Consider the following 11,374-nt stretch of genomic DNA (forward strand, 5'->3'; position numbering starts at 1 on the left):
TGTGGGATCTGGAGGCCAAGTCAACGCCTCAAACTGGTTGTGATCCTTAAACCATGTGTGGAAGGTTCCAATACTGTCCTCACTGTGATGAATGTTTCACCAACTACCGCATACAATTTAAAGACTATTTGGATTTATGTGTTTCACGGTATTTTCGAAAAGATCAAACAATCATTCATGCTTAATGTTCCCCAGATTTTCTTTCTGGATCATAATCTTTACCAAATAATTAGTATTAAACGGAATCTGAGGCAACGATTTCATAGTTTCTGCAGCCAGGTTCCCCTTGAAAAAGATACTGGAGTGACTTACCTGGTTCAATTTAGATTTGCTTTTTTTTTTAATCTTCAGCAGTAAACCAAAATATTTTTTTAAACAAAAGCAGGAACAGGGGTATAAAAGGCAAAAAAAAAGAAAGAAAATTTATTCAGTCTTTCAACAGATACCAAGAGACAGCTCGTTTATTTTTAAATCAATTTGTGAAACATAAACATCTCTGTATGTGCACACGTTGCATTTACTCAGTAGGAGAATTTAGTACAAGATTCTCGTCTTGGATTAAAGTGGAAGAGGAGATCAACAGAACATCCATGATACAACTGTGTTGATTACTATTCATAAATTCACATTAAAAACAAGACGGAGTTCCCTTTTTAAAATTGGCAGCCTTAGAAAAGACAGTGGACTACAAATGTTCCTGCAAATGCACATGCAGTGGTTTCACCAGACCACCTTCCCGGGTCGAATCCTCGACTTCGGTGAGCGTCGCAGATCATTACGAAAGGAGGGGGGGGAGACAAGTGAAGTCGTTTAAAAGTTAGCACACGAAAGGACAAAGACCCACTGAAACACCCAAAGGACAGGCTCACTCTGAAGACCCCCCTTCCAACTTCAAGTATTCCCTCCAGCACTTGCGTCACTTCAAGTATTCCCGCCAAGGACTCCAAAACCTTCATTACCACTTCTTAGGTTTACAACGTAAGCTATGATAAAAGTGCACTCAAAAAATTCATCCGCACATAGAAAAATAAAGATAACAATAAGTAGAAGTAATGGTCTTAACAATCACTCTACGTTTCATTTTGTACACAAACCGTGACGTTTAATCACTTTATACCGTGGCATCTCTTTCCCCAGCCCCTGAGAGTAATGTTCAAGTTTAACCTTCTTTAGCTACGGAAAAGCAAACAGGAACAGCAACCTTGGTTTGGTTATTTAAATAACATTAGCGATCATTGACAACGGCAATGATTAGAATAGAAAGTAATTATGCCTTTCCACAGACCGCTGTGCTTGCGTGTGACGAATTCATTATGTACAAGCTGCGGATCGATCATGTGCCTCTGGCTTCGGCCCGTTCGCCGGCGGTAAAGACGCCGGCAGCCTTCATCCTGCAAAACAAACGCGAGCGGTGAGAAACAAGACAAAGGACTCCAAAATGGAAATCGATGCAGATATTGAGCTCATGTGATCGCGCGGCGCTGTGGGGTATTGAGGGCTCCTTCTGCCAGATATGAGGGAAGGTGAAACGCGTGCTTAACTCTTTGCGACGGTCAAAACTCCATCGCCATCATTCGGGATCGAACGGTTTGAGATTGAACCAAAACCAAACTTCGGGTTCATGAGATTTAAGGTTTAGAAACTCATTTTGCTGTTGGTGCTGATTAGAGCAGTTTGGACAAAATGCACCAATTAAAAGTTCTTCTCATCAAAGATCACACACACACACACAGCACGGAATATCTCCTGCCAAGCGGTAATTTATGGTTGATGTCAGGGTTTCATTGTAAAAGATTCCGTTTCTAAAGTCAGTTGGGATCGACGGGGAACTGAAACGATCTGAGAGGCCTGTGGTCGTCATACCGGGTAAACTTCTGGTTCTTCACAGGAGCCCATTTTATTATTTGACGTCTTCATCGCAGTCAGTATTAAAAATGTGTTTTAATAAAATAAATGGAAATCATTCGATTGACACTCCACTTGTGATTTTAAAAGTGTGCACATTCTACAACCTTTAACAAACACAATAGGAATTGAGTAAAATGTTGAATAAACATTTGATGGGCATTTTTGTACTTTTGTCGATAAAAAGTGAGTGAAATTTTTTTTTCCCCGATGACGCGTTTCTACAACCGCACACACAGAACAGGTGCTTGTCTCGAGCGCGGCTCAGGCTTCATTTTCACCCACCGTGGTCTCCAGCGCTCCAGCGGGCCGAAGCCTCAGGAGCCGGCGGCGATGCAGCTCCGGCATTTGTACAACTTGGGGTCGTGGGTGCGGATGTGGTTCCGTACATTCCTCAGTCGAAAGAAGGATTTACTGCAGAGCTGCAGAGGAGAGAGAGCGCGTTAGATAGTGGACACAAGTTTTGGGGTCGACATTAATGATTTGCGATGCCAAAGTTTCCGGAGGCGTGCAAGCATGTGCTAAATAATGTCGTCATGGCAACAAAAGTACAGCAAAGCGGACCGTGTCAGGATCCATGACTGGATTTCCATACATGGATGCATGTCGAGGCGGTTCCATGCGGTGGAGCAGGAATTCTTCTGCCAATGGGTTTGCAACAAGATTGAGTCGAGACTTAATATCTGACTTGGGTTTGAAACTGATAAAAAAAAAAAAAGAGTTGCTCAGTATGTTCAGAGTGAATTCTCTTGATTGAGTTTCAGCTTTCTAATGATGTCTTACAATGGTTGTAATAAAGTTAGATTGTCATTCTACTTTCACGTTTAAAGGAAGATGACTGATCAAACTGTAGAAAACAGGAAAAGTTGATTTATTAAATATGATGTAATGATTAGGCTGAAATGCGATGTCAAACATATTGATGGATTTACCTGAAACTACAGACTGATGTTTTGACATAATGCAATGGATCACTGCTGTCATGTACATCCTGGAAAGTAGCATCCATAACAATGATGTGTGTTGGGTTGAGTGCAAAGAAAACATTGCATGGTGGATGATTAATACTTGTACCAGTCAGGAAGTCACTAATAACGTAAACATTAAAGGCTGTTCAAACGGCAGGAAAATCCTTCATTGTGCACACATGTTCAATTTACTTCTGTCTTTATTATTCTTTTTTGTAACATTAGCAGTGCTGCTAAGCGAGATAAAGAATGTTCTATGATGAATATGGGTTTTCTTCACTTGCCTTCACTCACACAGAAAGTCTCTTTGACTGACCCATAGTTCATACTTTCATTGATTTTAGACAATGGCTATTAAGACCAACTGAGTCCTTTGGTTCGGGGTACACCAGAGTTTGGATCACAAAGTCACACTTTTACATGTAAACCACACTAAGGTTTTTTTTTGGTTTGGTTTTGTTTTGACAGGACCAAACAATGGCAAGTAAGACACACACTGAACCAGTAGTCCATCCTGACAATACATAAAATCCTCATGTCTTTTTGATTTGTTTGGTAGAACGCAGCTCTAACACACTCTTGATCTGAACTAAAACCTTCCAAATGCACTGAAGTGTAAAACTAACCTGTGTATTTTGTGTAACACGGGTTTTAAGTTCGATAGGCTCAAGTACCCATCAGACTTTTGGCACGACACTCATTCAAAGTCACATTATTCTGACGACTCACCGGACAAGGCCAGTGCTTGCCCTCAATGTGCCTGAGGCGATGCATGATTAGAGCATCACAATCTTTGTAAGAGGCGGAGCACTGCAAACAGGCGTGGGCTGCCTTGGGGACTTTGGGGGCTTGACTACGAGGCCCTCGGAGTTGCTTTAGCCGAGCCCGACGTACAGCGTCTAGCATGGCACAGTTTCTGCTTGTTAGGGCGAGAAGTTTTTGCTGTGGCTGGAGACACAAGGGGGAGGGGGGGGGGGTTAGGAATGAGTTGGCTGCAACTTTCACAATACAAATACAATAGAGCTTCAATATCATCATACGGGCTTCATTATGTACCTTTGGCATGGTCTTTGTGGGCTTTGAGGCAGCACATCTGGCCAGGTGCAGTGTTGTGCTTCGAGAGTTTGGCCTGGATCTCGGAGCCTGGCCCTGATTCGCTCTCCTCTCCTCTCCCCTTCTCGTCATCACAGGCAGGATGGGTGGTCCTCTGGCTCTCAGGATCCTGTGCGGGGACTCCGCTCCAAATTTCTCCCCAACTTGCGACACTGACCGCGTTAAACATATATCCACGCTTTCCTCCTCTTTCTTCAGCCCGGCCATGGGTCCCCCCGTCGGTCGACAGAAGGTGAACAAAAAGCCAGAGTCCAGTAATTTAATGGGGGGTTTGCTCTGGCGTTTCCCCAGATCAGGGGATGGAGGGTCGGGGAACGCTCCGACTGGCACGGGGTCTGCTGGTTCTTCTTTGATGACTTTGTACAGAGGGTGGTTGTAGAGAGAGGACGGAGGTGCGTGTTCTGGGAACGGGACCTCATCGGGTTCTTTATCCTTCATTTTTGGTCTGGCCTCCACCACTGCCCTCGGGCCCTGGCCACCCACCTTCTTCCCCTCATGTCTGTTCTTGCACTTTGTCTGCTCCGCCCGAAGTTTGGCCTTCGCCGCTGGTCTGCTGCTGTTATACCGCGGTGTTTTCACCGCCTCCTCCTTATTTCTCGACTGGGTCCTTTGTGAAGTTGGGGGTTTGTGGTCGTGGTAATTGTTTGAAGAAAGATGCAGCCGTGAGATACAATAATCCTCCGGTTCGGTTTTGATCCTGATGGTGTTTCTCACTTTACTCTTTCTGGGCTTGCGTTGCAGAGGCTGTTGAAGGTGGGCACCCTCACCCGGTCTGACCGATCGTCGAAGATCTCTCCCCCCAAAGATGGCGCGGGACGCAGGCTGGAACATGTCCGGTAATACCCCTTGACTTCGCATGCGCCGGTCACTGGGAGGAACACGCTGCTTGGCAGGTTTTGGCCGCTTGGCTGTACTCTGCTTTGTGCTGACTGGACTCACAGGCTTGATCTTCACGGACTTGTTGAGGAGGCGAGTGTTAATGGGGTTACAGAGCGGCAGAGATAGTGTGACATCCCCAAACGGCACGACTGGCGATGAAGAACGGGGTTTCCGCCGCTTGGTTAGTGAATAGTTGTTGGCTTTCAGCTTCCTCAGCCGCTTCTTTTGTCTCCAGCCAATCAGATCCTCTGGTCGCGGGAGGAGAGCAGTCCTCTGTAGGCCCAGAACATACATTAACTTGTACTTTTCTTGTGCTCTGGCGTAATCCTCCTCATCCTCTCCGACATCCTCTACTTCCTGTTTCACCCTCACAGGGCTACACACGGTACTGGGCCTGGATCTGGACGTACGCGGCGGCAGCTGGGTGTCAGGGTGAGATTTTCTGCTTTTCCGAAGAGTCTCTGATTGAGGCAGCAACCTCTGGACCTCCTTAGCAGCTCCAGGGGTGGAACGGAGAAGACGAGTGTTTGACCGAGAGATGGGCGAGTAATCATGTGACTGTGGGATCGTCACAGCGTGACGAGGTGTAGTGCCCTTTTTAGAAGAAGGAGATTTGAAGTCCATGAGCTTCATCCTGTGTGAAGGACTCAGCGGAAGGCCATTATGACCTTGAGGTTTGGGGATTCTGCGCAGATTGCGCCTGGGGCTCCCTTCAAAGGACTCCTCAGATGCGTCTAATGTTAGACTGAAGCCATTGTTCATGCTGTCCCCGAATCCCAAAACTCTTTTACTCTTGCTTTCCTTTCGGTGGTGGTGACGCTCCCTGCATGCACCAGCACAGGCTGGAGTGAAGCCTTTCCCAGGATGGAGTTGCTGTTCCTGCTCTTTAATGAGGGCAGAGCAGGCTTCCACTGCAGGCCACATGCCCAAGTGACGAGCCATGGCAATGACTTCGGGTAGGTCCTGCGGACGAACGCACAGAGTGGAGGAGTAGGAGAAATCCAGCAGGGAGAGAAGGTTGTCCTCACTGAAACCTGGAGGAAGAAAAAAGACCTCTCATTAAATATGCTGGCCAATCAGTGGGTGAGACATACCCGATGAAAGGAACTCATTGTTAACAAATGATCAAAGAGACGGCAGTATCAGCATGAAAAAGGTGTAAACACGATGACTGGGATTAACACAATGCTCAAGCACAACTGCTTCAATCAGACACGATGTCTTCTTCTAAGACATTCATCAAGATAAATTAAGTAAATCACAGGAAAGACTGTGTCTTAATTGAGTGTGTTGATTGCTGGGTTAAAGGTAACACAACAACCTGATGAAGCAGATGCATCCAAAATGGCCTTTGACTAACAATCAGTTGACGTGACGAATGTATCGTCTCCAAACCTCGGTTTACTACATTGTTGGAGGAGTGATAAGAGGTCTACTTTGTAAACTCAAGTCTGGAACAGTCATGTGAATGCACATTTACTCAATTTGTGAATTAAAGCCATCACACAGCTCACATGGACTGCTGGAGAAATGCAAACCAGTAATAACAGACTCCTGGGTTTGTTCCTGCTTGGAATCGGGGTATTACAGAAATTCTGCTCTGTATACTTTGGTTCCATCGCAGTGATTGCTTGAGCTACACAGTTTTTTGGTCGATTAAAAAAAAAAAAAAAAAAAACTATAATGAGAAATATCTTGAACAAAATGTATATTGGCTGTCATCATGGGAATTTGAAAATTGTAATGGGCATTTTAAGTACTGCCTCTGGATACTCTAGTTACCTCGTCAGGTCCAGAAGCATCTGTTTGAGGTTAACTGCTGACTCCAAAATTGCCCCCTAGGTGAGAGTGGTGAGTGTATGTCTCTGTGTTTGTCCTGGGTTTACCCTGCCTGTTGCTTATAGTCAGCTAGTATTGTCTCCAGTCCTCCACAACCCTTGGTTGAATAAAGCCGTATTTTAAAAAAAAAACTTTGAGGTTGTAAAGAAAAATAAAAAACATTAAAAAGTAAGGATGTATGACTGAGCTGAAACTGAAAGTATTAAGTGGGTTGTGTTAGAAAAGAGAAATACGCTGTGCAACCACAACAGAAAGCCAGTGTGTCTGAAGCTGTTTGGACTGGCTGCACACGAAGGCGAGCTTCATGAGGATGGAGGCACATTTCTAGACACCACCTCACCTGGTTGCCACTCCCAGTGTTGCGCTTTATTGGTTTGGCATTAGTTGGAAATGTGAGCAAAAGCAGGTTCTACTATAGTTCTTAGGTGCATCTGATCAACTTCAGTATGAGCAGATTTCATGTTGAAGGCAGCTTTTGGAAGGGCCGTTAGTTTAAAACATGTTATGAATGAAAAATCTGTAATTGTCAATGTACAGTCCAATGACATTGCCACTGGATATTATTTTTCTTTGTTAGCTTGCCAATGCTGACCTAATAGTTTGAAAAAGAACTAACAATTCAATGCCTAATTGTTTATTTATTTTTTTATAAGAGCAAGATTGACTCAATTTGGTCTTAAAGTCCTAACCCTCTAGCTGAATTAAAACGTGGCTCCAGCAGAGAGGGGGTTTTATTGGAAGGGGGTTTTGGGAGAAACAGTCCGTTGGTGCCTGATCTTACCAGTCAGATCTATGTCTGCTTTCATGTTGGAGTCCATCTCCGTGAAGATTTCCTGAAAGTGATCGCTGACGGCCGCCAGAACAGCTCGGTGGGCCGAGAAGGATCGGCTGTTGGTCCGCAGGGTAATGTCACAGAACAGCCCCGCCTCTCGCTGACTCCTCAGCTTGCTCAGCATGTCCGCGCTGTGCGACTCCATCGTCTTTGTGACGCATCCTCCGCCCCTCAGCTTCTTGGGGGGGGGGATTTGAAAGCAGGCAGAGAAAGGCACCGTTACAAGAAATAAAACGTGTGAGAAAGCACTTGTGGTGAGACAAATGTGAGAGAGGGATTTAGTGAGAATGTGCGACAAAGTGTGAATTAAAGTGTAAGAGATAAAGTAAAATGAGGCGTCGATAATAAATGAGAAATTCTTAAAAGTTGAAAGAAGAAAAAAAAAAAAGAAGGCCAGAATGCTGTTAGTTGTCAGTTCTGTCGAACTCAGCCATACCTCTGTTTTCTTGTTGCGCTGACTTTGACAGTCTCGACAGCCCAAGACAAAGTCTCTGATCTGGAAGTATATTCCTGTGAAGAAAAGCGTGGTGCAAGAGATCAGAACGCGAGGCAAAACGGACAGGAACACATTTTTGTACAACTTTTAAAGGGTGAATAATCGCAAGGGGTCAAAACTCCAGTAAAACCAATGAGAGAGCTTTTAGAAAGCCCTCACAGACACTAAAACAAAAATGTCTAATGTGCCAACGTCTTCTAAGAATAAGGAATGAATGTAGGTCCCGACGTCATCACTGCTGTTTGAACGCAACATTAAATAAGCTTGAGCTTTTAGTAAAACACTTAGTGGTAAATTAGTTAAGTCAATAAACACAAATATGTCGAATGTATGACTTCAGGCTCTCTACATTTGAAAACATATAAACTGTATGGGTCCACATGCTGTACTGTAAAATCTAATAAAAGAGTGATGCTCAGCCTAATGAATCCCACCCCCACCAACCTCGGTTTTACAGATGTTTTGTATTATTTTGCTCGGCTTTGTTTCATTCTGCTTCTCATCATGGTTGTTTTTGTCTAATTATAGCCGTTTCATAACTGCCTGCCTGGGTTTATTTTGATTCTATGGCAGCAAAAATCTCTTTGAGAGCAATTTCTGTCTCATTTTTACCATTTTACATCTCTTTGTAGCTTATTCTTAATATTTAGTGTCTTTGATTTACATCGTTTATTTCTCCTTTGGCTACTATGTGTCTCATACGGGTCACTTAGCATTTCTTTGTGGGGAGCAAGCGCTGAATTTTAGTTGTGTTGTGACACATTTGGGTCATTTTGTAATTCCCTGGGATCATTTTGTGTTTAATTTTGGTTGCTTTATATTTCTTTGTGGCCATTTAAGATCATTTTGTGCGCCTTTCTTTGTTTTGTCACTTTTGTGCTTCCTTGTATTACTTTTATTCTCACGTGGAAACAAGTTGCATCTCTTTGTGCCAGCATGCACTAAATTTGAGTCATTTTACAAAATGTCTTGGTCACTTTTGCATCTTGCCGACGTAATTTGGTTTGAAATTGTGCGTATTTGTTTGTACATTTCTATTGTCTCTTGGTCAGTCTTTGTCTCAGAACGGTCATAATACATTTAAATGTGTTGCATATCTTTTATTTGACATTATCTCTTTGTAATATGAATTATATGACCACTGTACCCAAATGCATTTAATTGTAATTGCGTTGTGACATATTCTTATTGTTGATGTCCTTGGAATCTTTTTGATCATTTGACTTCGGACCGAGTGACGCGTGTGTGATATATTATTTCATTTGTTTTCCGTTTTATGTTTAATTTGGCTGTTTTTTGGCAATATGACTCTTCTTTGGGCCCCTGATCTGTGAATGGCCTCTGCATTCATACCTTCCCACCAGTAGTTCTCAGCAACACATTTGTAGGTCTCCTCCAGAGAGAAGTGTCTCTGGCCGGGTCTGCGTTGATGGAAGGTGGAGATGGCCTCCAGCCTCCGGTCCTCAGTCAACACCTCCCGGTAGTTGATGAAGCCCCTCTCCAGCTTCTTGCGGTACAGTAGCCCGTCTATGACCTCGAAGTTGGGCGACCATCGTGAAGGGTGTCCACGCCCTTTCGAGTTCCCCACCGGCTCCACGTCCCCGGGTCGCTCTCGGTCTCCATCAGAACAAGGTTTGGATGGACAAAACGCGTCCGCTTGCGCGTAATGACGCGCTCTGGTGTGGGTGCAGTCGCCGGCCATGTTCATCAGTTTTTTATAGTTTATAGTGATAAAGGGATGCAAATCTGAGAGAGCGCACTTCTCCTTCCTCTGAAATACATAAACACAACCCGCTTATTCCGAGGCGCCGGGTCTCCTGTCTCTGTCTGTGTCTCTCTCGGCGGGGAGCCAAACTTTACCCCCCGACCCGAAACCAGATCCACGTGGATATGGTGACAGCAAACCCCCTAAGAACCCCCCCCCTGCACCCCACTAACTCTGTGAAATGTGTCGGCGATCAATCACTGTGACGCTAAAAAGAAATAAAGTATAATATCTGTCATCGTGGCCGGAGTGGAGAGTCAGGTGGGAACCAGCAGCGATTCACTGGACGGTCCTGCTTTGTATCCTAGCTGTCACCGGGAGCATCACTTCTCACCGTCTCAACTGTGGTGGCCGACATCCCCGCGGATCACGACATCGAAACGTCCGGCTTTCAACACGATCGGTCTTATTTCGGATGCGAGTCAATAGAAATATCCGTCTGTCCATCCGCGTGTGGATAATAAATGCGGGCAGGAGACAGAACCGCGCCAATACCGCCGAGCCAAGTGATGTAAAGTCCGCGCAGCGACCGCGTAAACAAGGCTTCACCGCCAACGTCTCACCGGGAGTCCGGCTTCCATCTACCTCAGGGGTCGGGAGTGGCCTCCGGGGCTGGATGGCGGCGGGCAGCCTCACCTCCGGCGTTAACTTGAGATTTCTTTTTGCCAACTCGAGTCGGAAGCAACATGATGACGCAGCTCTCCGCTCAGCATCGCCACTTGAACGACCTAAAAGCGAGGCTGCTCTCCCAACGGCCAAGCCCCGAAATACCGCACAAACCACCGCCGCACGCCCTCGAAAGCTCGCCAACTCGCTCCGGTCGGACACCCGACTCAGCTCGGCCCGCTCCCGTCACCGTAAAGCCAACCTGGCGGGCACATTTACCAATTCCTCAAACTCGTAACCTTCTGTTTGTTGCTAATCGGCAGCCTAACAGCGGCAGCTGCTCCCCGCCTTCACACAAAGGCCATTAGCAGAAATCTTAAAGAGCTCCGACCAGGCGGCTTCTGATTGGCCGAGAGAGCTGCCACTCAGGTTAGTTTTCAGCCCTGTGCGTCAAGGTCGGTTGTCCGCGCACGGTGCCAGTAGTAATATGTGCTTGAAGCAGCAGCAAGTTAACCTGATCCACCCTCGAGGTCTCACTCACACTGTTTTATCTCCTGAAAATACTAATAACGGATCCAATAGTCTGAACAATTAATGCAGTTTACAGAGGTAAGTCACAATGTAGAAAAATACACAAGTGCATCAATGTTAAAATATGAATTAGTGATACATTTTAAAAAAAAGGATCTCTTTTTAATATTATCAAGAATAATAACGAATAAATTCCTAATGTTTTGAAAAATATATATATAAAAGAAGAAAGGTCAGACAAATGTATTTCTATAGCATCATTCAGACACAAGGCAACTCAGATTTGTACAATTACATAAGGCAATACATTACAACAAAGCAATTAAGAAAAGCACAAAAATGACAATTAAAAAAGTGAACATTTTATCAGGATGAGGTAATAACATAAGTGAAAACTATTGTTTAATGGAAAGCCTGAGCCAATAATAGTGTTTCAGAGC

General features: G+C 44.8%; 1 protein-coding gene across 2 annotated transcripts; it reads right to left on the reverse strand.

Annotated features, from left to right (window-relative positions):
* Positions 1 to 396: 396 nt before the first annotated feature.
* LOC308118753 (uncharacterized protein) lies at positions 397 to 10,759 on the reverse strand. 2 transcript variants are annotated; one of them, XM_080478278.1, is made up of 7 exons: positions 9,386 to 10,759; positions 7,973 to 8,046; positions 7,486 to 7,714; positions 3,930 to 5,899; positions 3,603 to 3,821; positions 2,191 to 2,327; positions 397 to 1,391 (listed from the first exon to the last, which is right to left on the reverse strand). In XM_080478278.1, the coding sequence occupies exons 1-6, from the start codon at positions 9,738 to 9,740 to the stop codon at positions 2,223 to 2,225; spliced, it is 2,952 nt and encodes a 983-aa protein (XP_080334404.1). In that variant the 5' UTR covers positions 9,741 to 10,759; the 3' UTR covers positions 397 to 1,391; positions 2,191 to 2,222. The 2 variants fall into 2 exon arrangements, with proteins under 2 accessions (XP_080334404.1, XP_080334405.1); XM_080478279.1 differs by having other exon boundaries at positions 7,486 to 7,711; positions 9,386 to 10,757.
* Between the last annotated feature and the right edge of the window lie 615 nt (positions 10,760 to 11,374).

The sequence above is a fragment of the Lipophrys pholis genome, assembly GCF_963383615.2.
Source record: "Lipophrys pholis genome assembly, chromosome: 13".
In the NCBI taxonomy this organism is placed as follows: domain Eukaryota; kingdom Metazoa; phylum Chordata; class Actinopteri; order Blenniiformes; family Blenniidae; genus Lipophrys; species Lipophrys pholis.

Bases quoted from the DNA above. Each gene is read 5' to 3' on its own strand.
- LOC308118753 (XM_080478278.1), bottom strand. From the start codon at position 9,740: ATGAACATGGCCGGCGACTGCACCCACACCAGAGCGCGTCATTACGCG. The intron at 3,822-3,929 runs GTACATAATGAA...TTGTGTCTCCAG, and splicing joins CCACAAAGACCATGCCAAAG to CCACAGCAAAAACTTCTCGC. The intron at 2,328-3,602 runs GTGAGTCGTCAG...TCTCCTCTGCAG, and splicing joins GCAAGCACTGGCCTTGTCCG to CTCTGCAGTAAATCCTTCTT.